The sequence below is a fragment of the Equus przewalskii genome, chromosome 20, assembly GCF_037783145.1.
Source record: "Equus przewalskii isolate Varuska chromosome 20, EquPr2, whole genome shotgun sequence".
Classification (NCBI taxonomy): domain Eukaryota; kingdom Metazoa; phylum Chordata; class Mammalia; order Perissodactyla; family Equidae; genus Equus; species Equus przewalskii.
This window is the reverse complement of record NC_091850.1, coordinates 29,201,337-29,229,147: the sequence shown is the minus strand read 5'-3', so window position 1 is coordinate 29,229,147 and position 27,811 is coordinate 29,201,337. Positions and strand designations below refer to the sequence as shown.

At 43.8% G+C, this 27,811-nt stretch overlaps 1 protein-coding gene across 7 annotated transcripts in view; it reads right to left on the bottom strand.

Moving 5' to 3' along the window:
* The window catches only part of CAPSL (calcyphosine like), a 48,177-nt gene that overhangs the window by 7,315 nt on the left and 13,051 nt on the right, over positions 1-27,811 (bottom strand). For 2 of the 7 annotated variants that reach the window (XM_070587030.1, XM_070587031.1), the window contains exons 2-5: positions 14,630-14,766; positions 5,461-5,638; positions 4,964-5,173; positions 712-739 (exon numbers count right to left, since the gene is read on the bottom strand). In XM_070587030.1, coding sequence (XP_070443131.1) covers positions 716-739; positions 4,964-5,173; positions 5,461-5,638; positions 14,630-14,766 — 549 coding nt within the window. In that variant the 3' untranslated portion in view covers positions 712-715. Of the gene's footprint in view, positions 1-236; positions 667-711; positions 740-4,963; positions 5,174-5,460; positions 5,639-14,629; positions 14,767-14,967; positions 15,059-27,811 lie in introns of those variants that run through there. The other 5 variants (XM_070587027.1, XM_070587028.1, XM_070587026.1 and 2 more) reach the window with 3 other exon arrangements.

Genomic DNA, 27,811 nt, shown 5'->3' with positions numbered 1-27,811 from the left:
CCCCCAAATTTTCATTTTAAGCAAATTTGTCAAACGAAGACTTCCCCAAAACACAGTCAGAGAAACTCAAGCTACAGTTAGGGAAATTGAGGCTAGCAGGTGGTCTCCTTCTGGTCCCCAAATTGGGGCTGAAGCACTTAAAGATTTACAGTCAGTGATAAAAACAGATGAATTTTCCCAACTAGAAATGGACCATCTAAAGGGAGGTGGAGAAAGAATGAGCGCATGGGTGGGGATTCTAATTAAAATACTCAAATTTTATTAATGGCCAAGGAAGACATCTAATGTTTATTAGACATCTGCATATATCAGCCCGGCTTTAGGAGCTTTATAGATCCTATTTTAATTAATGCCTATTTTATAGCTAAGGAACAGCCTCAGCAGAGTTCAGTTACAATTAACTGTTCAGTGTCTCTATTTCTGGCCTAGAAAATGCAGTGCGTGTTGACATGGAAGAAACACTGGGATGAACATGAACTCAGATGCAATCCTGGTTTTGAGCTGATATTTAATCATTTGGAGCCACATGGCTATCTCCAAGGCCCTGGTCACCAGGTCATACATTTAGAGCTTCCAGGCGGTTCTCATCATGACGATGAAATATACATCAGTGTCAATGGACGCGCTCACTCCTGCGTAGTAGTTCATAAACTCCTCTGGGGTCACCTGCAGCGGAAAAGTTAGAAACAAAAACGAAACTTTGCTTCTCACCATTTCAATGGAGGCCCATCTCCCGTACCTGTAAAGGGAGGGGAAATTTCAATCAAGAAGGCTGAGCAACAGATCTAAAACAAGAGAAAAAGTGAAGTTAAGGATGGCTGTGAGGGGTCGCATGGGGAAGAGAGGAAGAAAGCCTTGAAAATTTCCAAACCAACCTAAATGGAAAGTGAGATACAGGTTCTCGGCTTTCTTTAAGAGCAGGAGCCCATCTGTTCAGATAAGTGAGACTGAAACTTAGAAAAAGAAACGAGTGTTCTTTAACTGTAATTAATACTGTTTTTCTGTGAAATGTCAGAAACATCTCGTCCTCATGTCAGGAAAAGTAATGTTTTACCTTTGAAAAAATGGACTTCTGTCTTGTGGGTAAGGAAACAGATTTCTAGTTAAATACTCCTCCGCTTCACGCTTTTTAAGATACAAATTACTCATTCAAGGCTCAGAGTGAGTGAAAAAAGATGCCCTCTGCTCCATGCCTCTCCCTCACCCTGGAATCTCTCTCCCTTCTGTGCCTGTAACTGTCTTTTTGGAAGAACAACTCACATGTTTAGCTAGGGTAGGATTTTATATTACTTTCCTTTTTGAAAGAAGAAAAAACAGTTCTCAGTCTTATTTTTTAACAGGTGTAGGTGATATGTACACTCCAATTCAAGCATATTGGCTGATGTGATTAGTGCATTCATGGAAAGAATTGTTCTCTCGTTTGATGTCTATGGCCAGTCAATGGATCCCAAAGGATAACTCTATTTATACGGGACACAATAATGATGGTTGTTTTGGAAATTTTTTCTTTTCTAGTTAGCCCTCAATTTTCAGTGTCATGAGGGATTAAAAACACCACAAAAAGTGAAATCTGTAAATAATTCAAAACCCCTTCCTAGTCTATAACAGCAAAGTCCTCTCCCACTGAGTGCCTACGTATCTTTTTTAAGAATCATAGGAGCTGATTGGCCCACTTACCTTTTTGCTGAAACTATAAGCGAAAAGAGAAAAAAGTCACAGGGTCCACAGTTCTCTCCTACACCTAACCCCCCCCCCCCAACAAAATAGTAAAAATCAGTAGGAAGAAAGACATTGGACTGAGCTAATAGTTGAGCTGTGCTCATCAGTGATCTGGAAGTAGAAAGAAATCATCTATGAGCACAGCTTCTACTAAAATTAGATCACCATTAATGTCCTCCCTTCTTGAATGTCTTTATTTCTGTCCTCCTCTGCATTCCCAGTTATCCAGCGTTAAACCCCATCTGGAAGTCAGACTACATACAACCAGATGTCAGAGCTGCTACCTTTGTCCATTTCAGAAAAAGCCATCAGTTATTCTTCGTGCAGTGTCTGTTTATTTCCTGAGACTCAACGTATACTGGGAATGGCCTGAAGTACAAATTCTATGACTTCCCCCATAAGTTTGCCCTCATCATAGTAAATTACTATCAGTACTAATTATTGCTACTTAATTATTTTGTTTGACATTAGAAAAAATGAGAGACTGGACACCTCTTCTTTGGGCAGGGCTCTTGGCTAGACTACCCTTAGTTGACAGAGTATATATTACATCCTGGAGAAGGTCCTGGCTAGGGTCGATGGAAATGTCTGAGTCACGAGACAGAGTACAGTCCCTTTTTCTCCGCTCCAGACTGACTAGAAAATCAAAAAATAAATTTAGGTTATCTATATACACTTAGTAATATACTTAAAATATTTTGAATTATTTAAAAATTTCTATATGGGATAGATGAGGCAACATGACTCATATCCTCTCAAAGGTTAACCTAGTTCTAAGAGATTTTTAAAAAATATTTGTAACTATAAAATAATATATACACACGAAAACCTCAAAACCTAGATATTAAAAACATAGGAAGTGAAAGTCTCACCCCATTAGGGTAGGGTTTAGGGATAGGATCAAGTGAGGAAACTCTGCTTCACACATGACTTGGTTGCTTTCCTACCTCCATCCAACGGGCTTCTGGCACATAGGCTGACGGGAGAGCAGATTGTGGGGACAAGACCTATGATAAATTCCATGACAGCTGCAAACCCCAGTAACCTGTATGACTACTTGAGAGCTTAGCCTGGATTCTTGAAGATCCCAGATTTGAGCATAGTCCTTGGCTAGGGAGCATTCCAACTTTCTGACAGCATTCTAAATTCTTCTTACTTGGATATCAACTATATTTTTTAGCCATAAATGAGCACATTGGCTTCAAGTGTAGCTATGCTTCACCATAAGAAATCTAATTGTGCAAAACGGCTCAATTTGGATAAGATAAGTTAGGGGTTAAGATTCTCTTTATAATTGAATTTACCATGGAGTTTCCTTACATCAACCGTTTCTTGTGCATTTAAAATATGATTTAGCATACAAAAGTTTGAATCACATATCACTTTTTGGAAACATTTTCATTGTGTCTATTAAATGAGATATCCTTATGAAGGTCTTAGCACAATGCCGAGTACACAGTAAGTGCTCAACTAATGTTGCCCAGATCCATAACGATGCTAACGGAAGTTCATGTACATATTATGTTTAGTAATCAAAAATGGGCACTTCTTAATCGATCAGAGTCAAGAATCTCAAATATGAATGTGATTTAGAGTCATCTGGGGCACTTATTAAAACTGTAAATCCTTGAGTTCCACCAAAAAAAAAAAATGGATTCTGTAGTTCTGTGGTGCAGCCAGCCATCTGCATTATTAGCCTATACCTTAGATGGTGCTCATGCACAGTCAGAGTTGGGTATTAATACATGGTCCATGGTATTAAGGTGACATCAGATGTTGCAACTGCTAAAAACCCTAACATTTGTGAGTATTTGAGAAGTTAATGTGGCTTGTGAAGATGAATGCGAAAGAGGACGGGGTGGGAACTTTAAACCAGCTGAATCACAGCTACTGGCTCCCTTGACTCGGGTTAGAGAAAAGGGCAGCTGAGGTTTCCCCTGGTGACGAGGAGGAACCACCTGCAGAAAGGAGGCAAACACACCCTGGGATCCCATGAAGAGTTGGGCTAATTTGGGGAAACGGCAGTTGACTATTTTTCCACTGCCATCTCAGAGATCAAAGGCCAGCAATATTGGAAGAAAACATACGGTTTCGTTATTTCTGTCCCTAAGCATTTGGCTGCCCTACAGAATCTAGACCTTTTTTTATCCACCTCTGCAATCCCTTCAGTCTAAAATGGAGGGTATATCTCTGTCCCTGGCAGGAAGATGTCAGCAGAAAGGAAAGAAACGTCCCCTTCCTATCCTCTTCACCATTGCTAACAGGACTCACCGTGAAGTCTCATGGAAAAGGCTGGCAGGAATTCCCTTTGGAAAGAGAAGGCTTATTTCTTTTCCTGTCACCACCATCTCTTCTTCCCACCCACTGTCGCTCTAATCCTTCCTGTGTGACAAAGGGGTTAGGACAACCTTCCTCAGGGTCTCCTGCTGCCGACTGTCAATCAAGGAGAGAATTCCCTTCCCCATCACCACAGCCTTCAGGACATCTGAGATCAGAACCAATCCTGGTTAAAACTTCCATTTATAGCTGTTTGGTAAAAGACAGAGGACAATTTCATCTCAGCCTGGAAACAGTAATGGAGATGTAATTCCTTATCCTACCGAGCTATACATTTGTAACTTAAAGATGACAGTTAATGGAGATGGAATGGCTGCTTTTGTTTTTAAGTTCACTGTAGTTTAGCAATGCAAGTTAACCTCAAAGTCTACTAAAGATTAAATCAGAGTAAATTCTGTTCTCTGGTATTCCCTTTACTGAAAGCTTCCCTTAAATGGCATTTCCACATAGCAAAGTGTTATGAGAAATGATGTGTATAACGATGTGTCTAAAAGACACTGCAATATTCTGAAATGCCTTGTGAACCACATTCCAAAAAATTGAATTACGGTCTCATTTTGAAGTTAAATGTGTTTTACTATAGTCTAGTTCACTGGAATGTAGCTAGCCATGTATGGTAAATATGGCAACTGTGAAATGGAATGTTTAATCAAAATACTGCATCCTCTAAATGATGGGTATTGAGCCTGATGTGGATCTCCTACCAACATATGTGGGCACACAAACACTTTTTTACTACATTAGTTCTCAACTTTCCAGATGGTCCCTAAGGAAATATTTTACTTCTCTTCTCTTCTCTTCTCTGTTTATAACAAATATGGTAGAAGTATTTTTTAAGGCCTTGAACCCATTTACAATTACAAATTGGATAGAAGAAATGTCGCATATATTAAGCTCTTTTACTTACCAATCCATCTTTGTCATAGGGAGAATCAAAATTATCCAGAAATTTCCTGAATACTTGTTCCTCCGTCCATTCTCCATTTTGGTACTTTGGATGGTGTTTTGCATTGTACACCTCACGAAGGTCTTCAATTGTTATGATGCCATCTCCAGTTTTGTCTAACTTCCTAAAAGCTTGCATAATTACCTCTTTTCTGGCTCTAGACATTGGAGGCTAGACAAATAGAAAAAACACATACACAGATGTGCATGAGCAAATGAGCTCTTTTGGTACCATACGTGATGAAATATCTTATTCCTCTCAGTGATGTGAAATTGTTTGCGTGCTGCTAAATGATGTGAATTATGATTGCTCTAAAATGTCTCTAAACCTGTTCTCAATCTCCTGCCCATCACCTCCACAGTGTACTAACAACTTCTGAAAACGAAACCTCAAAATAGCCAACCAAAACCATGTGAAAGCCAAACACGGCATATACACTGATTCATGGGGCCACTTACTCTTAACGTGAGAAGAAATTCGTTGAAGTCTATTGTTCCATTTCCATCCTTATCAAACCTCCGGAAAAGCTCTTCTGCCTCTTCCTTTTCCATGACCACAGCATAATCGTTCAACCCTTTCACAAATTCTTTAAAATCAAGGGTTCGGTTGTTATTGTCATCCATAATTCGAAACACTCTGAAGAAAATACACACACACGAGAAAAGAAAAAAAAAAACCCACAAAGAACAAGGTATTAGCATAAAGAATTAAAAAAGAAAACCACTCTCAAAGTTTTTCAAAGTAAAATATAGAAGTCTTAGATTCTTCCCTGTACTCTCCTTCCAAAATTGGAGGGCCCCTTCCCAGCTTCTTGTAAAAGAAAACAAACCTTTAAAAAAAAAAAACCGAGGGCTTGGCCCGGTGGTGCAGCGGTTAAGCGCGCAAGTTCTGCTTCTCAGCGGCCCGGGGTTCGCCAGTTCGGATCCCGGGTGCGGACATGGCACCGCTTGGCAAGCCATGCTGTGGCAGGTGTCCCACATATAAAGTAGAGGAAGATGGGCATTGATGTTAGCTCGGGGCCAGGCTTCCTCAGCAAAAAGAGGAGGACTGGCAGTAGTTAGCTCAGGGCTAATCTTCCTCAAAAAAAAAAAACAACACCATTCATGAACTGTATGATTCTCAGTATATGACATTCCCCAAAAGGCAACTCTATAGAGACAATAAAAAGATGAGGGGAAGGGAAGGGAGAACAGGTGAAGCACAGGGAATTTTTAGGACAATGAAACTGTTCTGCGCAATACTATCATGATGGCTACACGACATTATGCATTTGCTAAAGCCCATGGAAATTTAGAGTACGAAGAGTGAAGCTTAACATATATAAATTTTTTTTTTTAAAGATTTTATTTTTTCCTTTTTCTCCCCAAAGCCCCCCAGTACATAGTTGTATATTTCTCATTGTGGGTTCTTCTAGTTGTGGTATGTGGGACGCCGCCTCAGCGTGGTCTGACGAGCAGTGCCATGTCCGCGCCCAGGATTCGAACCGATGAAACACTGGGATGCCTGCAGGGGAGCGCGCGAACTTAACCACTCGGCCACGGGGCCAGCCCCAACATATATAAATTTTTTAAAAAATTAGTTAGGAGGTCAGGGGACCCCAGGAAGGAATGCAGACTGTGACAAGAGAGTCTACCTGTATTATAAAAGTTTAAAACAACCTCACAGAAGGGAAGGGGGAATGTGAAAGTACCGACTTAAGTAACTTTGGAAATAAGCAGAGTCTGTAAGATTAAAGGCAAAAGAAACTGCACATAAGCACTGAACTCTAGTTAATAAAGATATTTCCCACAGAGATATGAGTTAGCAATTCTGATATTGCTATACATGTATATTGGAATTGAACAATTATATCAATTACATTGAACAATTATATCAATTATAGTTGATATTATAAATTCACATTTAGCTTAATATAGACACAGGTGATTAAATATAAAAATATTTATAGATATGTATATATACACAGGTTAATATACACACATATACTTCCTTGTTCCGTCAGCTAAGAAGACCTAAAAGTAACATCTGAGTAACAACAAGCAAACTGAGAGCCTAGATTTTAGTTTCTAATACAATTCTCCAATAAAAGAAACTGGGCTTACAGAAATAAACCCACATATTTATGGGCAGCTCATTTTTGACAAAAGAGCCAAGAACATACAATGGAGGAAAGAAAGTCTCTTCAATAAATGGTGTTGGGAAAACTGGACAGCCACTTGCAAAAGAATGAAAGTAGACCCTTACCTTACGCCATACACAAAAATTAACTCAAAGGGAGTTAAAGACTTGAACATAAGACCTGAAACCATAAAACTCCAAGAAGAAAACGTAGGCAGTACACCGCTTGACATTGATCTTAGCAGCATCTTTTTGAGTATGTTTCCTCAGGCAAGGGAAACAAAAGAAAAAGTAAACAAATGGGACTACCTCCAACTGAAAAGCTTCTGCACAGCAAAGGAAACCATCAACAGAATGACAAAACAACCTACCAATTGGGAGAAGATATTTGCAAATCATATATCCAGTAAGGAATTAACATCCAAAATATATAAAGAACACGTAAAACTCAACAACAACAACAACAACAAACAATTAAAAAACGGGCAGAGGGGCCAGCCCCATGGCCAATTGGTTATGTTCACACGCTCCGCTTTGGCAGCTCAGGGTTTCACTGGTTGGGATCCTGCACATGGACCTAGTACCATTCATCAAGGCTTGCTGGGGCAGTGGCCACATAGCTCAACTAGAAGGATCTATACCTATAATATGCAACTGTGCACTGGGGGCTTTTGGGGAGGAGAAAAAAAAAACCAAAAGGAGGAAGATTGGCAACAGATGTTATCTCAGGGTCAATCTTTAAAAAAAAAAAGGGCAGAGGATCTGAACAGACATTTTTCCAAAGAAGAGATATACATGGCCAATGGGCACATGAAAAGATGTCAACATCATTAGTGTCAACATCACTAATTATTAAGGAAATGCAAATCAAAACCACAATGAGATATCACCTCACACCTGTCAGAATGGCCATTATTAAAAGTCAAGAAATGACAAGTATTAGAGAGGATGTGGAGAAAAGGGAACCCCTGTACACTGCTGATGGGAATGCAAACTGGTGCTGCCACTATGGAAAACAGTATGGAGATTCCTCAAAAAATTAGAAATAGAACTACTATACAATCCAGCTATACCACTTCTGGGTATTAAACCAAAAAACACAAAAACACTAATTCAAAAAGATATGTACACCTCTATGTTCATTGCATTATTAGTCACAATAGCCAAGACTTGGAAACAACCTAAGTGCACTCACAGATGAATGGATATAGAAGAGGTGGTATACATATACAATGGAATACTACTCAGCCACAAAAAGAGATGAAGTGTTGCCATTTGCAACAACATATATGGACCTTGAGAGTATTATGCTAGGCGAAATTAGTTACATGGAGAAAGACAAATACTGTATGATTTCACTCATTTGTGAAAGATAAACAAACAAACACATAGATACAGAGAACAAATTGGTGGTTACCAGAGGGGAAGGGGAGTAGTGGGAGGGCAAAAGGGGTAAACGGGCACATGTGTATGGTCACAGATGGCAACTAGACTTTTGGTGGTGAACACGATGTACTCCATACAAAAGTCATAATATAATGAAGTACCTCCCAAATTTATATAATGTTATAAACCAACATTACCTCTAAATAAATAAATAAATAAAATTTTATAAAAGGAATCGGGCTTCTTGGAGAAATGGCTGATTCTAAGATTGGGGCAGGAAATAGTCAAGATGAGCTTGGAGTCTTTTGTACCAGAAAGTAAGAAAGTGCCCCCCAAAAAAGACTACATTGATGGGAATAGGGATATGTCAAAGGGACACAGGGGCCACTGAAAGAGCTCCTAAGGCCAAAGCTGGAACAATGTGAGCAGTAAAAACAAAGTAGCGTTGGATTATAGCCCAAAGTAAACACAAATATCCATGAATCCATATTGGTTTAAATAAATGTGGAAGAAGAGATGTATTTCTCTATCAGAAGAATTCCAAATAAGTTATGCACATCCTTTGCCCTCAGAGAGGAAAAGCATACTCCCCACTCCCTAAGTGTGGCTCTGCAGAAAGTCTTCCTTCCAAAGAGTACGATATGGAAAGCGGGAAAAAAAACTAACTTTACATTGGAGAAGCCAGACAAACACCATCACAGTCAGGTGATCAAGGTCAAGATCAATAGTGATAAACCTGTTGACAGTAGACGTCCTTGTTATGATGTGAGGAAAATGGCACTTTACTTCTGTGGTCCCCAAAACCCATAACCCTAGTCTAATCATGAGAAAAACATCAGACAAATTCCAACAGATGGACATCCTACAAAATACTTGACCTCTCAGGGTCATCAAAAACCAGGAAATTCTGAGAAACTATTGCAGCCAAGAGGATCCTAACCGCCAAGTAAATATAATGCAGCATCCTGGATGTGATCTTGCAACAGGAAGGGACATTAGGTAAAAACTAAGGAAATTTCAATAAACTATGGATGTTGGTTAATAATAATGCATTGACACTCATCCATTAATTATAGCAAAGGTACCATATTAAGAAGAATGTAAATAACAGGGAAAATGGATGAGGGGGCATATGGGAACTCTCTGTACTATCCTCTCAATTTTCCTATAAATCCGAAGATGTTCTAAAAAGTAAAGTCTCTTTAAAAAATTAATACATGTAACATTTTTCAAGCCCCTGTCTTTGCTAGTAGATCCCAAATCTTCCCATCTCCCAATTAAAGGAAAGCAGAAACTGCACATAGATGCTTTGAAAACCATATTGTATTCTATTTTTCTTGATAAGGTCTCCATAATTTAGCATAAAACGTAAATTTTTTTTCATTTGTTCAACATACATTCACTGACTACCCAAAATGTACAGACACCATCCTAGCTATAGGAAGCCTCCATATGGGAACATGCCTCTTTATTTCCAGCTTTGCCTGATTGCCTCCAAACATGGGGGACCCATCTCCTTTTCTAGAAAAGAAATAATATATTTTCTAATTGTGTCAAATGGTAACTCTCAAGGTCCTTCATTGATCTCATCACATCCCATTGTGACCTCCGTCTTTGCCACATAGTCTCTCGCCCTCCACCATCTATCACTGCCCTCAGTACAGCCTTGAGAGGTTTTTATTTTGCTGTCAGTCTAACACGTAAATAGAGTTCTTAACTGGGATTCAGAAAACCTGGGTTTGAGTCCCAGTTCTGCTACTAAAACGTGACTTGGGCACATCCTGCAACTTCTCTGGGTCTCATTTTCCCATAAGAGACTAGTTGGTTGATCTTAAGTCCCTTATTAATGCTAAAACAATGTATAAATATCAAGTCAAAACTCATATTTTTCTCCATGTTAGTTACATGTAAAAATGACAGATTCTTACCCCTTTGTATCTCACATTTCAGTTAAAAAACAAGACTTTGATTAAGGAGATCACACAGGCTAGAACACAGGCTCCAGGAGGCCAGAGATCCTGACTGTTTTGTTTACTATGAAGTAGTCGCTCTATCAATATTCATTGGCTGGATGAATTAATGAATAAATTAATTAATGACCAAAGAGAAGTGCTACAGGAAGTGAACTGATCAGTTTCCTCGTAAAACATAAGTAAATTTGGAATAAGCAATGTATTGTCTTAGTCAGTTCATGCTGGCTTAAACAACAAACACCTCTTTCTCACAGTTCTGGAGGCTGGGAAATCCAAGACGAAGGCACCAGTAGATTCAGGGTTTGGTGAGGGCCCTTTTCCAAGTTGCAGACTGTTGACTTCTCAGTGCGTTCTCACGTGGTGGAAAGAGGGTTAGAGAGCCCTCTGGGGTCCCTTTTACAAGGTCATGAATCTCATTCATGAGGGCTCCATCCTTATGACCTATTACTTCTCAAATGCCTCACCTTCTCATACCACCACACTGGGGGTTAGGATTTCAACCAATTAATCTGGGGGGGGGGGCCACAAATATTCAGTCCATCACATGTATTATTAAACCACTATGGGGAAACTTTGGCAAACTTAGCCAAGAAAATTCCTATAATTTCATCAGTCCATTTTCCTAGGGCAACCAGCCCATTGCTTTATTCTCTCCCATCCTAGTAAATATCCAACAACATGGGAAAAAACAAAAACAAAACAAACAAACAAAAAATACCACCCTGTGTTATTCAATAAAATTCACAATTGGTTAGGTACCTACAATGTGCCAGATACTGCATTAAGCCATATGAGGAGAAATGCAAAGATGAATGAGACTCAGTCTCTGCCCTTACGAAACTTATTGAGGTTTCTTGAAGGGGGTCAAAAGGTAAACAGAAAAAAACAAATATAAATAAATAAATAAATTTCTTGTAATAATGGGAAAAAAAGGTGGTACAGGGACGGGAGTTACTGTCACCCCATGAATAAGGGCCCGGGCTGGCCTTCCTCCTAACTCCCTCACTCCACAGCCACCCCTTAATGGTGGGGTTATTTTCCCATTCTACAGATAAGGATACTGAGGCTCAGAGCACAGCTGCCACCCTTCCAGAGTGGAAGGGGGTGATTTGAACCTGGAGCCATCTGAGCTTCTTGCCTCAGCAGGCTCTGGGAGCCAGGGTCCTGGTGGGATGTGTCAGTGGCGGGGGTGGGGTGCAGTGCACACTCAGGGTCAGGCACAGGTCGAGTCAGTGTGTCTAGAGGATGTGCTAGCCCAGAGAGGAGACAGGGAAGGCCCAACCGCCCTAGAACAGGCTGAGAACTAGGGGAAAACGGCAGCAGATCGAGGGGCAGGACCACAGCAGGAATCTGGGGCCTGGTGTCCTGCGTGTTCTCCAGGCTGGGCTGTGACACAGAGCATGGCCCTGAGCGTATTGCCCAGCCCAGGCAACCTGCCAGCCCAACTGTGCTGCCCAAGGTAAAAAAAAAAAAAAAATGAAAGAAGGAAACTTATTGAGAGAGAAAAAGAGAACCAGAAGGATGATCAATAGTTTTAAGTGAAGGGAGAAGCCATGCATTTCAGACTGACAGAAATTTTTATGGTATTCTTGGGGCATCTGAGGTAGCTAGAGGACTGTTATAAAGGAAAAAATAATGGAATTAAGATGGAAAGTTGGGTAGTGGCAGAATCTGAAGAATTCTGAATCTCCTTAAATGCTTAAGAGTTTGAATTTTATTAAGGAAAGTCATTGAATGGTCTTCATGAGAAGTGACACCAGTACAATAAAATTTTAAGGCAACTCTAGCAATAGCAGGTTGAATGGACTGAAGAACCAAAAGCTTGGAAGCAAAGAAACCAGTGAGAATACCATATTAAGAATCCAAGAGAAAGATGGTGACTCTCCACACTTGAGCAACCGAGATGAAAAAAAGAGACTGCAAGATATTGTAGAAGTAGAGAATCATATGTGTTAGGTCTATAAAATTTCCAACCTAAGGAACTGTAAGAGTGGTGATACCATTGAAGGTAGCGGCTGCAGTGGAAGCTCATGTCTGCAAGAGGGAATGATAGTTTTGTTTTGGACAATAAGACAACTACAGTTATGTGCCACATAAGGATGCTTCAGTCATCGATGGACCACATACACGATGATGGTCCCATAAGATTAATACCATATAGCCTAGATGTATAGTAGGCTACCCCATCTAGGTTTATGTAAGTACACTCTATGACATTCACACAACAATAAAATTACCTAATGACGCATTTCTTAGAATGTATGCCCATTGTTAAGTGGTAAACGGCTGTACATAGAGATGTCCACTGGCTAGCTGGTTAGTTTGCTAGTTATCTAGTGTTCTCCCTCATAAAGACAAGATACAAATTGTGAAACGAGTTAGGAGCTTAGGAGAGGGTTTGATGCCAAGAATGTGGCAGAAGGCCAAATGAAGCCAGAATAAAGAAGAGCGAAGTAAGTCAGGAGTGAGTGGGTAAGACGTTTAGTGAAGTTAAAAGGTACTGGCATAAGAATCTTGGGAGAGATCTACATTTATGAAGCAAACAGAAACAACTGAGAAAGAACACATATTGTTGAAAACCAGTAGAAGTTGGTTTCAAAAGTGAAGGGGCCAGAGTACTGATAGAGCCACCCTGATCTTGACCAGGATAAAGACTCAAGACAGTGTGGGAAGGATTGTTCCAGGGGCCAACACTTCACAGAAGGTTGAGTGTCCTGAAAGTTGGCAGGTGGTGGAGCCTAACAGTATGGGGTGTCCTTCAAAGAGAGGATTTACAGAGAAGGAGTAAGGAGCAAAGGAGGGGGATACAAACTGAGATCAGGGGTTAGACTGAAGGAGTGTGTTGAATCTTCGATTGACCCCAAGGCAGGGGCAGAAGGGAAGAGACAGCTTCCACTGGAGGGGAGAGATTTAGGGACCGTCAAGACCAGCAAAGGGGAGGAGGCAAGGGCACATTCAAGCAAAAGGCCCCAACGAGACAGTGACTGTTCACAATAGACTGGCTCACAGTGGAAGGGCTGGTAGGGGGTGCGAGTTGGAAATGGCATAGGTGGCAGGGGAATTCAATGGAATGGACCAGAGAGTGGATGAGAGGGTGGTGGTGCTGAGGGGTCTGCAGAGGACAATGCTGTGGACCATGATGAAGAGGTGGAGGTTGGAGGATACAGTATTGAGGGGAAGTGGACTGGTCTTCCAGTTGGACTATGACAGCCTGGCCACCAGGGTCCATATGCCCACACTCTGGGCTTCTGACAGAACTGGGCTTAGTCTGAGACTTGGGACTATTGAAACGGACATTCTCAATGCTGAGTACCTTGCTGGAAGTGAGGCCTTCCCCAGCATCTGGATGTGAGGTTGGATTTCCCTGCCGTAGGAGGGAACTTCTGTAGAAGTTCAGAAGCCACCCTGTACTTCTGTAAAATACACCTTCTCACACCACAGAGAATCCTGTTTCAGTGACTCTCAACCTCTTTAGTCTAAGTCCTCCATGGGGCCTGGAGAAGCTTTGTTTACCCATGAACCCATGGCAGGCACTCAACGTGGTCTGTTGAAAAGAGATGATGCACAGGACCTGCCCTCAGGAGGCTTACAATCTCCTTTCCCTTGGGTTTCTCAGTCCTGAGGACTACTCACCCTATCAAAGGGCCGGGGTACAGGACCTACAGAGTTTGGGATAACCCAATTGGCAGTGAGCTGTGAATTATGCCACAGGCAATCCCAGGGCCCCTGGAGGTGAGCAAGACATGACCGTCTGAGAGCAACACTCCAAATTTTGCAGTCACATCTAAATCACTATTCCTTCCTCCCTCTCCCAACCCGACCTCTACTGTCACAGCTTTAGGGAGTGTCTCTCCTTGGCCTGCTAGGTGTCTCTAGTCCCTGGGTATGCTTCTCGCTTTATTTCAAGGGGTTCCAGTAGCTGCAGTCTCTTGTAGCAGACATGGGCCTTGCTGAATCTGGGACTAAGAACCGAAAATTGTTATAAGGGACCTCAGAGATCAATTCTCCCTAACTCTTCATTTTACAAACAAGGAAATTAGACCCCAGGAGGAAGTGACTTGCTCAAGGTCACGCAGCTAGTGTTAGCCTCAACAGGCCATGTCCTGCCTTTCTCCTCCATCTCCCTGCCACCCCATGGCCCGAGTCATACCTGCCAAGTCCTTTGATGCCTGCGGAGCCCCTGGCCAGGCACTGCAGTCGGAGTCTTTCAATGGGGTCGGTGGCCGTGGTGAGCTTTTTCTTGGCCTGGATCGCCATCTCTCGGTCGTGGCGTGCCGTCCCCGCCATCTGAGAGGGGAATCCACAGCACATTAGCAGAGCTCAGGCCTTCTTGCCTGCCTCTGGCTGGGCAGGGCGACAGCACCCTCTCTGCGAGGAAATTTACAGCCAGCTTTCTCATCCACTTCCCGAGAACAGTCTCAAACCTCCCGGAATTTCTAACTTTCAGCTACACCAACTGTGTGCCTGGCATATGTATTACTTACTTACCTAGTGCTGAAGCTGTCTGATTTCTCCAGCCTGGACCATAGTTTAAATACACTATCCTCTAGTGTATTTATCATAGTTTAAATACAAATATCCTCTGATATGCTCTCATCTCTCTGAAGCCCTCCTCTGGCCATAAAAAAATATCTCATTTCTCTAAACTCTTTTTGAGCCAATCTTATATGCTTTATTCTTTTATTGAAAATTCTCCATATCCCCTTTGACTTCCCACTTAATATTCTCCTCTTTGGTGTAAACACTAATTTTTGTTGCTCTTGTGTTGTCTGAGATTCTCAAATGGGCTTTAACAATTCCTACCAGTAACTAGTATGCTTTCCTTAACTGGTTAGTGTCCAGGAACACCTAAGTAGGTTCTCAGGACAGAAAATAAAGGATAAAGAGACACTATTTGTTCTCCTGACAAATAGATTTATCTTTTTTCTACAGTTTGGTGTTTGTGTTTTATATAATCAGAAATAGGAGAGGGGCCGGCCCAGTGGTGTAGTGGTTAAGTTTGCACACTCTGCGTCAGTGGCCCAGGCTCACAGGTTCAGATCCTAGGACTGACCTACACACCACTCATCAAGCCATGCTGACGTGGCGTCCCACATAGAAGAACTAGAAGGACACACAACTAGGATATACAACTAGGTACTGGGGCTTTTGGGAGGAAAGAAAAAGGAAGAAGAGAGAGGGTGGGTGTGGGAAAGCACCACCTCCTCAGAGGTCCGTGAGTCACGTGAAACCCCTGCAGCTGGACGTCGGTTCTGAGAACCTGCACAGCAGTGGAAAGAGCGCTGGATGGGGAGCCTGGAGACCAGGGTTCCAGTCCTGACTCATCAACCCACTCCTGGCAAGGTCTCTCGGGACCTCCGAGTCCTCCTCCTCTGTTAAATGAAGGAATTGGATTAGATGATCTTTAAGTTCAATCCTTGCTCCAAAAAACCACTAATCTTCATATGAACCCACTGACTCAGTAAATGGGGGATTCTAAAAACTATTTTCTTAGTGTGAGCTGTGATTGGAAGGAGCAAGAAAACTTGCTGGATATGCAAAGAACAGTACACAAGTTGCAGAAAAAAATGGTGTTAGAATGGTTCTGCCCTTGACTCAAGGGCTCCCCCACTGGCCGAATGCTGGCACTTCCCCTGAGGGCCACATTAGGATGAGATTCTTTTCATCCTAAAGGACAACCCTCACATTGGTGTCCTCTAAGGCTGTTCCCCTCCAGTATAAGCCATAAGGTCTCCCCTACAAAGTTCTCATCATTTAACTTTAGAGAGGCAGGGTCTCAGACTGAAGATTGAGACCAGAAAAGATAATTCAGGGATGCACTTGCTTAACTGCCTCATTTCTGACAGCACCTCCAAGAGCCGACTTATGGGTCCCCTCCCTGCTCTTCATCCTGATTCCCACCATACGGATGAAAATGGGATTCTTCTCAGAGAGTTACTCAAGGAAGGAGGCCTTCGGCTTTTCTGTCCCAGCTGAAGAAACCGCTCTGCCTAAAGCTATATGGAGCCTTCCTTGCATCCTCCAGCACCCAAAGCAGAGGTTTCCCGGAATCCCAGATGGCCGTACACACGGCTCTTAGAGACCTGCCTCGCCACTCCTGTCAGGCAGGTGCGGAGGCACTTTCCACATTCTCATCCAACAAGCACACCTGTGGCCCAGATTATTTGCCTTCCTGGCAGCGTTAGCTGTCTTACAACCTGCATTTGCCCGTTACTACTTTGTCACCTGATCTCAAGCTGACAATTCCCAGAGCTTGTCCTAGGTCCAGCCCTAACTCCACTCCGGCAGAATCCCTCAGCCTCAATCAGAATCCTGTGTTCATGTACAAGACCACCAATTCACCATCTAGCCATTTCCGGCTCCCTCGCTCGTCCTGGCCTGAGGCACTCCCTGGCCCTGATCATATTCTGCTAGTGGCACCAGCCCCGGCCCCACCCCACCCCTCCCAGCACGGGAGCGGGAGCTGGCAGCACTTCAGGGTCTGCTCCTTCCTGGGAAGTCATCTTTCCTGTCCCTTCCCCTCACTCAGTGCTATTGCGCAGGGGTTGTGCCCAGCCGCTCACTTTCCCCTCCCCATTTCCACTCCTTCTCCCCTGCCTTTTCCATCCTACTCTACCTGCTCTAGTTTTCCACACCAGCCATGGCAGCAGGTGGGGAATGGACAGAGACGTAGACTAAAAACCAGTAGTGGGGAGAGTAGTAGGCTCCCGGATATGAGAGAGACAACAAGAGAAACAACCCCTGTGGGGCCCTCTGCACCCTTCATGATGATATTAAAAACCTCATTTGCTAACACTGATTGTGCCGCTACTATGTGGCAGGCATGTAGCAAGTCCTCACAAAAACTGTAGGAGCTGGATTGAAAACAAGGACTGAAACAAATGCACATACACCCACGTTCACAGCAGCACTGTTCTCAATAGCCAAGGGGTGGAAACAGCCCCAATGTCCATTTGTGGATGAATGGATGAACAGAAAGTGGTGTATCCATACAACGGAATATTACTCGACCCTAAAAATGGATGAAGTACTGATACATGCTACAACATGGGTGAACCTCAAAAACATTATGCTAAGTGAAAGAAGCAAGACACAAATTGTCATATATTGTATGATCCATTTATATGAAATGTCCAAAATAGGCAAATTCGTAGAGATGGAAGACTGATTAGTTGCTGCCGAGGCCTAATGGGAGGGGGCAATGGGGAGCGACTGCTTCATGAGTATGAACTTTCCTTATGGGGTGATGAAAACGTTTTGAAACTCAATATAGGTGGTGGTGGCACAACATTGTGAGTGTACTATACATTTTTAAATGGCTAATTTTATATGAACTTCACCTTGATTTAAAAAAAAAAGCAAATCCTCTGAGCTAGTTCTGACTATGGTTCCCCTTTCACAGATAAAGAAATTGGAGCACAGAGAAATCAGGCAACTTGCTCAGGCCCTGCAGTCAGTGTGGCTCACAGTGACTATGCACAGTTAGGACTGTACGACCTTGAAAGGTCATCCAGCGTCACTTCCTCCTTTGGCTGATGTGGGAACTAAGGCTAGGGTTGATAAAGCACCTGCTCAAAGTCTGGGCCGACACCCAAACACAGGGCTTCTGACTCCCAAGCGGGGCTCTTTCTACCCCACCATCTTTGTGAGATAATACAAGAGAATTTCCAAGCACAATTTGATACGCCCACTCATGAGAGAAAGGGTAGAGTTGGGGGGAAACATCTTGTCCTACCTCCTGTGCCGACCCTACACAGCGACAATGTGAGCCGGTACCTGTGGAATCTAATTTGCTATATTCAGAAAAAAAATTACAATAGTTCCTGCCAGCCTTCCATGATACTTGAAATGCTCATATTAATGACGCATTTTAATCATTTAATGATCCAGTTCATCAACCAATAGCTAATATTTATTGTGTGCTATTTTCGAGGTACTGCTGCTGGAGCGGGGGATTACTCTGAGAAACAACTTAGAATCTTAAATTTAAGCAACAAAGTCCAGTAGTTAGGCAGGGCAGGAAACACAACGTTTGCTAAGCAGTGGGGGCTTTTGAAGAAGGCATGGTTGGGAGGGGCTTGCTGAAGAAGGGTGGTGCTCAGAGCTCCTGAGGTCTGCCCCAGGGCGTAGGGACCAGAGCAAGAGTCTGTCCCCAAACATGCGTCACCGACATCACAGCACTGCAAGACGCATCCCTACCCCAGAAGACCCTCTCTGAGCACCGAAGAGCCAGCGTGGTGACAGCGGAGCCCATCCAGCCAGGCCGGCGCAGGTCTGGGAAAAGTCTGCACTCCCGATGCACGTGGCCGCAGCGCCACCTTGTGTTGGCATCGCGTCAGCGCGTTTCCCACGGCCAGACGCGCGTTGGGTCCATTCCTTCAACAATGTCTGCTACGGGCTTAGTAAGTGTAGGGCTAGGAGCGGGGAAAAGAGGGAACAAGACAGACAGGGCTTAAGGCTAGGGGGCGGGAGGCAGCAACCCCACTACTGAGCTGCAACAAATCAGAAGAGGGCGGCCACCCTTTTCAGAAGACTTCTCAGAGGAGGTGATGTCTAAGCCTCAATCCTAAAAGAAGGTGGTAGTTCTTCAGACTGGGGTCGTGGGGACCGAAGAAGGAAGGGCATTGAATGTTTCCCAAGCGCTAAGGCCAGAGTAAAACAGAAGATAGTATAATTAGAGAAATGCAAGTATTTTAGTAACATTGAAGAATAGGAGTGTGTGTAGGGAGTAAGATAAAGAGTTGTGGAGATTGGGAGGGAATATGGAAAGGGGAAATTTGGAGAAAGATGAAACCAGGCAGGTAAGCAGGCACCAGATCCCTCCACAGTGCGAAGCCTGGATTCTGTACTGAAGGAGACTGCAAAGCGTTTCAAATGAGGGAGTAACAGTTTGTGTTGTAGAAGACCCCTCTGGATGCGGTGTGGAGAGTGGATACGAAGGTGGGACAAGCTGACCAGTAGGAGATGAGAGGCCATGCTGGTGACAATCAGATGAGAGGTCAGGCCTGGAAGGAGGTATTGGCAGCGTGGACAGAGAAGATAAAGTGATCCGAGATGGAGATTAACTGAGCGTGCAGTCTGAGAGGGAGGGGTCGCGGGGTGGCATCCGGAGCTTTTGCTGCTCCCCATCCCCACCCCCAGTGGCTAATGGGAAGGGACAGTCGCAGAGCAACAAAATGCAGAGGCCTGGAGATTTGGGGCACAGGCTGAGTGGAGGCGCCAGCAGCAAAGCCAAAGGAGGCTTTGCGGCAGCGGTCACGCAGATCTCCTCGCCCTGGACCCAGCTAAGTTTCCTTCGTCCCGCTGCCCTGGTGCACAGCTGCCTGCCGTTGGCAAAGCTCTCTGTCTGCCTGGATTTCGAGAATCATTGTGGGACGAGACATGGAGAGCTGAAAATTCATGGAGGTTTGTGTCTTCATGGTTCTCAGCTGGATTTGTGGGAGTCCTCTTGCTGAATTCTGGGACAAGATTTAAACGGAATCTTAGGGAAGAGGGAAATTCTCAAGCCCGAGGCTTCACTTTATCGGGGTGTCTTTGGTGTCTCCTAGTGGCAATAAGCTGAACTGCATATTCTCGCTCCCGCTCTCTCCCTCCCTCCCTCTCTTCTCTCTCGCTCTCTCCCTGCCTCTCTCTATCGCTCTCTCTCTCCCTCCCTCTCTCTCTCTTTCAATGCTGCGTTGAGTCTGCAGCCAACGGCTTACGACACAGAGGTGGATCTTAGAGCCGAGGAGGGCATCCCACAGACGTCCATAAAGAGAAAGCACCCAGGGTTCCACAGCCCCTTGGTGCAAAATCCAAAGGAACCGTCTCACTCCACCCTGTGAAGAGCCCTTCCCTCTTTGGTTTCCCTGACACTACACTCCTGGTTTTCCTCTTTCGGGAAAAGGATGGTTTGCACGAGGGAAGTGGAGCAGGTTAGCGAGCTCGAATCAACTCTGGAGAGAGTTAGCCTGTGTAAAAGCAGAGGGGAGGGACAGAACTAGGTAGACAGGAAGGCACTGCCAACGTTGTAGGGGCCGCAGGGGAGATGGGCGAGTCGCCGAGAGCTGACGAAGGGAGCAGGCTCGCCTGGCCTGCAGGACCGTGCCCCGCGATGAGTGGACCTGGTTTTGTCCGGACAGCCTCCTTTGCCCTCACTGCTTAGACCCTGAGACTAGACAGGCGGACAGCGCATATTGTGAGGAATCTGCCCTGTTGAGGAGGTGACATAAGCCCAGCCTCTGAGAACAGCAACTACCTGCAGAGCTGTCCAGTCTTTCCAAAGGCCTCTCCCACCTCTCGAAGCCATTAAACCCATTTTTCCCACAGTCAGACTAAGTAATGATTTTTGCCTTAAGAACGTTTTTAGGCGTTTCTGTAATTTAAATACCTGTGCCCTTTCATTAGCCATTTCAATAGCAAGGGACCTGGAATTGCTATAATAGTTCTCTGTGACTTTAAAACGTTCTGCTATTTAAAGAGATGAAAAGGGTAAGGCCCCGTAAAGAGCAGGCAGCTCCTGATTAAACTTGTAGGGGCTTCAAGCTCATTCCCAGGAGGCAGGAAACATACTTGCTTTCTCTCCAGCTCACATCCAAGTCAGCATTTTCCCATGGCTCCTGCCCAGGTTTGATGCTGAGCACAGGGACCCGTCCCCCGGGGGATGGAGGACACGAGGTGGGTTTGACTCTTTGCCTCTCTACTTGGGAGCTGGATGTCAGGCTGAAGTTTTGATGTAGACTCAGCGGGCCTTTTAATAGTTGAAATGTCATCCAGGGACGGGCAGAGACGTACAACAGACCACGTTCAAAGGCAATTGCTGCCATCTGACTCCCGTCCATTCAGTAAACTAGTTATTACTACCTGGTAGGTGGCAAAAACCTGGAGTTCCTCAAGGAGTTTCCCCATAGAAAGTGCCCCTCTGGAATAAATATTAGATCCTAGTGTTCAGAGTAGTCCAGCAGGTGGCTAGTATGCCCCCCATCCTGAGGCCGAAATAAAAGACTCCAGCGGTTTGACGAGAGAGGTGGTTTCTGCAGTAGAGTACTAGAAAACTCAGTGAAGGTATAATGATGGGTGTGTGTCAGTGCCATTGACATTGTGACAGTTCATCGAACTCACCTGAGCTCAATTCAACTAACAGACCCTTAGCATCTCTAGCTATGTGGGGGACTCTGCCAATTCTTCAGGTGATTTTATAGAGCAGTAGTTCCAAATGGGTATGATTTTGCCCCCCTAGGGACATTTGACAATGTTTGGAGATACCTTTGGTTGTCACAACAGGGATGAGAGATACCATTTGCACCTAGTGAGTAGAGGCCAGAGATGCTGTGAAACAGGCTCAGAGACCCCTTGACAACACAGAATTCTCCAGTCAAAAATGGCCGTAGTACTGAGATTCAGAAGCCCTGCTGTAGAGAAAGACCTGGGACCATCATAAAGATGCCCATATTCTACCCCAAATACAGCCAATTAGCACCTCTAGGTGTGAGTGCTGAGCATCTACATTTTAACATTTCCAGTTGGTTGCAATGCACACCCAAGTTTGAGAATCTAAGCTATAGGAGATACCAAGTCACCTTCGGAAATCTGGAATAAGACCCTGTGGGCAAGTCTAGAGGTAAGACTATAACATAACACAGCATAGACAGAGGCATGAAGGGAAGTTGTAGTAATAACACTGGGACCATGCCAGGGGCCAAGCCCCCGGCTCGTGCTTGATGCATCAGCATATCAGCTCATGTGGTGGGTTCCGTTCGCCGCCCTCTTACAGGAAGTCAGCAGAGACCCAGAGAACACAGGTCACTTGCCTGAGAATAGGCCCCATGGCAGGGGCCGAGTCAGAGCTGACAGCCAGTTCTGCCTAAGTCACTGCGTTCAGCAGCTACGCCAGGTGCTGATAAATTGCTTTGGGAATTCAAAGAAGGCCCGTGAACGGAGACGAAGGAAAGGAAAAGCTTCAAGAACAAGCCTTGGAGAGCTGGAAGGATTTCACTGCAGGGGGGCTGGAAGACAGCAGGGAGGGGCAAAGCCGGCCACTCCCAGGTCCTGGACATGACCTCTCTCTCTCCTGCAGTTCCTTCTGTGGGTTTTCAAAACTTTAAACCTCCGCGTAAACTCCTTCCAGTTGAGGTGAACGATTTCTCTTAATCTCTTCCTCTTATGGCAGTAGTCTTTTTCTTTGTTTTGATAAAGTTATGTAAGGTGTTTTTTTTGAAACCTAAACTCAAAGCTACTATGCCAATTATCTTCCATAGCATTTGCTCTTTTCCCACAAGTTATTTTTAAAATTATTTCTGCAACACATGAATCTATGAAACATTTTGTTTCTGTTTGGATTGCCAATGTCCACGTACGATTTAAAGTATGATAGTATTTAATCTGTACTTTAATGACATACGTGTACTGTGGAAATAAGATGTCACTGAAGTCTGGTGTCTTACCAAATTTTCTCTGCACTGAAATACATTTTCTCAAGATGTTTAAAGTTCATGTTTCAGTCATTGTCAACAGGCAGGTTTCCTCAGAGCCTGTCTCTGCTAAATCATAGTCTTTTATTCTTTCTGCTGATCTTTGGGATGTGAATTAAGTCCTTATTTTGGTGTTTATGATATGGCACGATTTAAGAATATTTTTTCAAAAATGTCACTGCTGTAAAGAGTTTACTTCATACATCTTTGTGAAAGTTTGCTTTATTCATTCAACCAGAGTCAGGATTCTGGTTAGGTAAGGTAGGTGTCTAGGGCACAATGTTTAAGGAGACCCTCAATTTCAGGACACTGTAACTGTCAACTCTGCACTTGCCCAAGCCCGGGAATGAGTGCCTCCTTAAATAGTGTGCCCCTGGGGTCTGCCTTGCCTCACCCTCATCCTGGTCCTGAATACAACACATGTTTATTCAACACCTATTATGTGCCACACAAGAGGAAGGAATGAAGCAGCCAAGGTCCCTTCCAGGAGTTTACATTCCTGAGGGTAGTTTTAACTTTGCTGAATTTGAATTACAGCCGATTTTCCAGACATTTCCAACTGGCTGATCCAAAGTTCATTCCACTCTCCTTCTCTGCTACATTCCACTTTCAGCTGGGTGACCAGGTGAATGGGTTCTGGCCAAAGAGACTCAAATGAAATTGCTGAGGGCTCCGCATTCAACAGGAATGCCAAGTGCTAATAAAGTGCCTCCTCCTGCCTTGAACAAGAATGTGATATCTGGAGCTGTAGCAGCCTTTCTGTAATCATGAGGGAAGGGCCAAGGAAGTGACAGAGATATCAACTTAGAGCCCTAACACCACTGATCTGCCAAACCAATGTCACCAATTGCCTGACTCCACACTCCTGTCATGTGAGAAACAGAAGACCCTATTTGCTTAATGCATTGTTGCTCAGGTCCTCTGTTACTTGCAGCCAAAACTATTCCTAACTGATCCAATTGACAAAAGCTCATTCCTGCAGGGCTTGGGTTGACCCTAGCTAGTACACTACCTGGGTAGAATAACTAGCAATCCACTGTGAGGAGACACTCAACTCCCCCTGAAAGCTGGGAGGAGACATAACTCCATTATAACTTGTCATCTCAGTAGAATTTTACCAGCATTTAGCAGCCTCGGTGGCATTTTTGGCTACAAAAGAGCGTGAGATAAACTACTCAGCATAATATTCAAGGACCCAAGTAACTAACACAATGCAATACAAGCCCAGGTTTAACAAAACACAGAGGCCCTGGGGTTAGGGGTCCTGGTCATAATGAGCGTCCCCTGGGACTCTCCGAGGCAGGCGCCGTCTTAACAGCCCTCTCCTTACTATCTCCTTCTTCATCTCCCTCTTCCCTCTGCTCTGCCTTCAGTCTCTAGGGTTTTTACCAGGAGATTACTTGCAATCTATTCTGAGTCAGGCAGCCTGCCAGATGAAAGATCTTAAAGAAGCAGAGTAAGAAAATACGTAAACTACACAAAGGTAAGCAAAGCTTTGGCTGGGTTTGTGTACAAAATGCAAAAAACCACACACACACACACAAAAAAACAAGACAAAAGAAAATTAAATCTTTTCCTCCAAACTCTCTGGTTTCAATGACTATACTCTTATAACCAACCACAAATCTTCCAAATATTCCATTTTTTCGGGTGCCATGAGGCCTTAGCCTCAGTGATTTCAAACATACTTCAAGAATAAGGCTCAACTGTACATCCTCCTCCACATTTATCCACTGGTAAAGTCACAGCTCTAACTAGCACTTGCCCTTTTGCAATATTAGTCACCAAAATCACTTACTTAGTAACTATTTTGTAGCTACTTAGAATGCTTCTTTTGGAGTCATTTTTCTATTTAATGTTAATTTTATAGTTACTTAGAAAGCCACCCAATTGTTTACATCCTGTGTTCTAACTGATACTTCCAGAAAATCAAGATAGAAGTCCAGTGTCAGAGTGCCAGCCTCAGGGCAAGTTAGCATATCGGTTACAAATTGTGTCAAGCTACTCATAGCAGAAACAGGTCATAGCCTCTGAATACGATAAAGGTTTACTTTCTTCTCATGCAAAAGAAGTCTGGAGGCAGTTCAGGTAGTCATTAAAGTCCCAAGAAACTACCATCTTTCTACCTTGCCATGTTTTTTTTTTCTCAAAGTTTCCTAAAATTACAAAATAGCCATAGCAGATCCAGCCATTACATCCACATTCCAGGCAGCAGAAGAGAGAAAAGGATGAGGGCAAGAAAAATGCACTTCCCAGCTGAGTCAGCCCTTTTTAAATGTTTACCAGATGACTCCACCCAACTCCTTCCACTTAAATCTACCATTGACCACTCCTGCAAAGGAGGCTGGTGCTATGGTCTGAATGTTTGTGTCTCCAAAAAAATTCAGATGTTGAAATCCTAACTCCCACAGATGATGTATTGGGCGGTGGGAACTTTGGGAGGTGCTTAGGTCACGAGGCTGAAGCCCTCATGAATGGGATTAGTGATTTATAAAAGAGGCTCTGGGGAGATCCCTCATGCTTTCCATCATGTGAAGACACAGCAAGAAGGTGCTAGCTATGTACCAGGAAGACAGCCCTCACCTGACCATGCTGGAGCCTTGATCTGGGACTTCCCAGCCACCAGAACTGTGAGAAATAGATTTCTGCTTTTATAAGCTACCAGTCTGTGGCATTTTGTTATAGCAGCCTGAATGGAGTAAGACGGCTGGGAAACTGAATTTTAGACTGGGTTTGCAATTCCCAGGTTCTGTTTACAAAGAAGAAGAAACTGGCTATGGTGTAGGCAACTGGCAGTTTCTGCCACAGTTGGCAGAAGACATGGAGTCCCTCAAGAAAGCAGAGTATGAGCAGGTGTGGATCAGCTGATTCCACAACATCATCAGGTGCCTGAGGATTTGGGAGATGTAAGGAGCAGCCAGATCGCCCCAATGGAGGAGACTAAGGTAAGTCCGGAGCAGAAGTTAGCACACCGATGATTTCTCACTTCTCAACCTCCATTCCCACAAAGTAAGTAAGATCCACCTTTCCATGGGCAGTTATTAAAGATACCCTGAGTTTTGGCAGCACAATCTAAAATGGACTAGACTCAGGGACATCAGACCAAGACCCATCAGCCAAATTTGCCCCTTCAACTAGTTTTGTAAATGAAGTTTTGTTGCAAAACAGCCACACCCATTTGTTTATGTAATTCTGTGGCTGCTTTCACACTACAACAGTAAAGTTGGGTAGTTGCAACTGAGACCTTCTCGCCCCCAAACTTGAAATATTTTGTATCCAGTCCTATAGAGAAACAGTTTGCAGCCTCCTAGGACCATGCTAAAGATAACAACAATAGCAATTGGAAGCATTTATTGTATACTTACTCTGTCAGGCTCTCTACTAAAGGGGCAGCCTATGTTTTACAAATTATCCAGTTTCTTGAGAACAAAAAAGTGTGTCTGGTATAAGGTAAGTTTTGGTAATAACTCTCCTAGTTTACAAAATGCTTTTACACACATTAGAGGGAACGTGGCTATTCCTATTTTACCAAATAAGGAAAGTGAGGGACAAAGAGATTTAGGGGTTATCCCAACTCAGAGAGAAGTAGCAGAACCAAGATTCCGAGCAGGGTCTTCTGTGCCCGCCACTGCCCTGGTGGTCTTTTGTAAATTATCCACAACGTTTCAGAAAATACTCATTTTTTAAAGAAGTCACTGTAGTCGCCACAAATCGTTTGTACATAAAAACCAGGACAGGCTTATGAACAATGCTGAGTCCAAGTCACACTTCGTAAGAACAACTGACATTGTAAGTTACTGGAGAGCTTTCTCCTCTCTTCTTCCCCTGTGTGAGGAGCTCCTCCTGAGGTCAGAGGGCCAACCGCAGAGGTGATGCACGAAGCAGAGGTCCCAAAGAAAGTAAGGACATCTTTAAACCACCTCCCAATCAAAAACCGTCCTGCTCTCTCAAATTATGTTTTTCAGTTTGCAGTATATGGGAAAGTTTTCATTTTATCTGACTTCAGGTTATCAGAAGACGCAATAGGAAAACAATTATTCCCAGACTGGGGAAGAAACAAGACATTGGGTAGCAATGGAATTATGGCCAGCAATGTGCCAGAGAACCCACTCAGAAGAGTGTCATGAACAGTTTAAGTTTTATGGGCATTAGGAGTCAACAGAAGGCAGCATGTGGCCCCATCTGTGACACAATAATCATCATGTCATGGTATCTTCTCCTAAATACCAACTTGTTTATTTCTGAAATACAGAAAACTGCTCTTATGAACCATGATATTTTTCTCTATACAAAACCATCTGAGATCAGAACAAAGGGCAAAAATTCACAAGGAAAATTCAGTAACGTAGAGCCTCATTTAATTCATATATTAAAGAGATTAAAGTAGCAATTGAAAGTAAAGGTGTATTCCACAAACTAAACACTCCCCCTCCTTGCTCCTAGGTGCCCCATCACCACAAGTTACAGAGATGGGTAGCCCTCTTGGTACCAAGAGTACCATCCACACAGAGATGCTCAGCCTTTCCTACTGCCTTATTCCATCATAAATCTCCTAATTCTCATCAGCCTCTGAACAACCAACTCTCTTCACTGCTGAGCTCAGTATTCTGTTTGCCCAGACCCCTCCCCAGTCCGTTCTCCATCAACATCTGTCTTGATGGAGGTTGACCTCTACGAACTGCATTAACCACATTTCTTGGCTCCCTGGCTTCCAGCTGGATTCAACCAATGGGAGGCACCAGCAGGAGATCAGAGGGCAAGAAGAGAAAGAGGTTGGAGTATTCGTGCTCCTGGTTTCCTCTCTGCCAAGCTACAGCTGTCAGTGACGGCAATCTCTCACCAAAGGCTGCCCTCCCTACAGCAACACTCCTGCTGAGATCTGG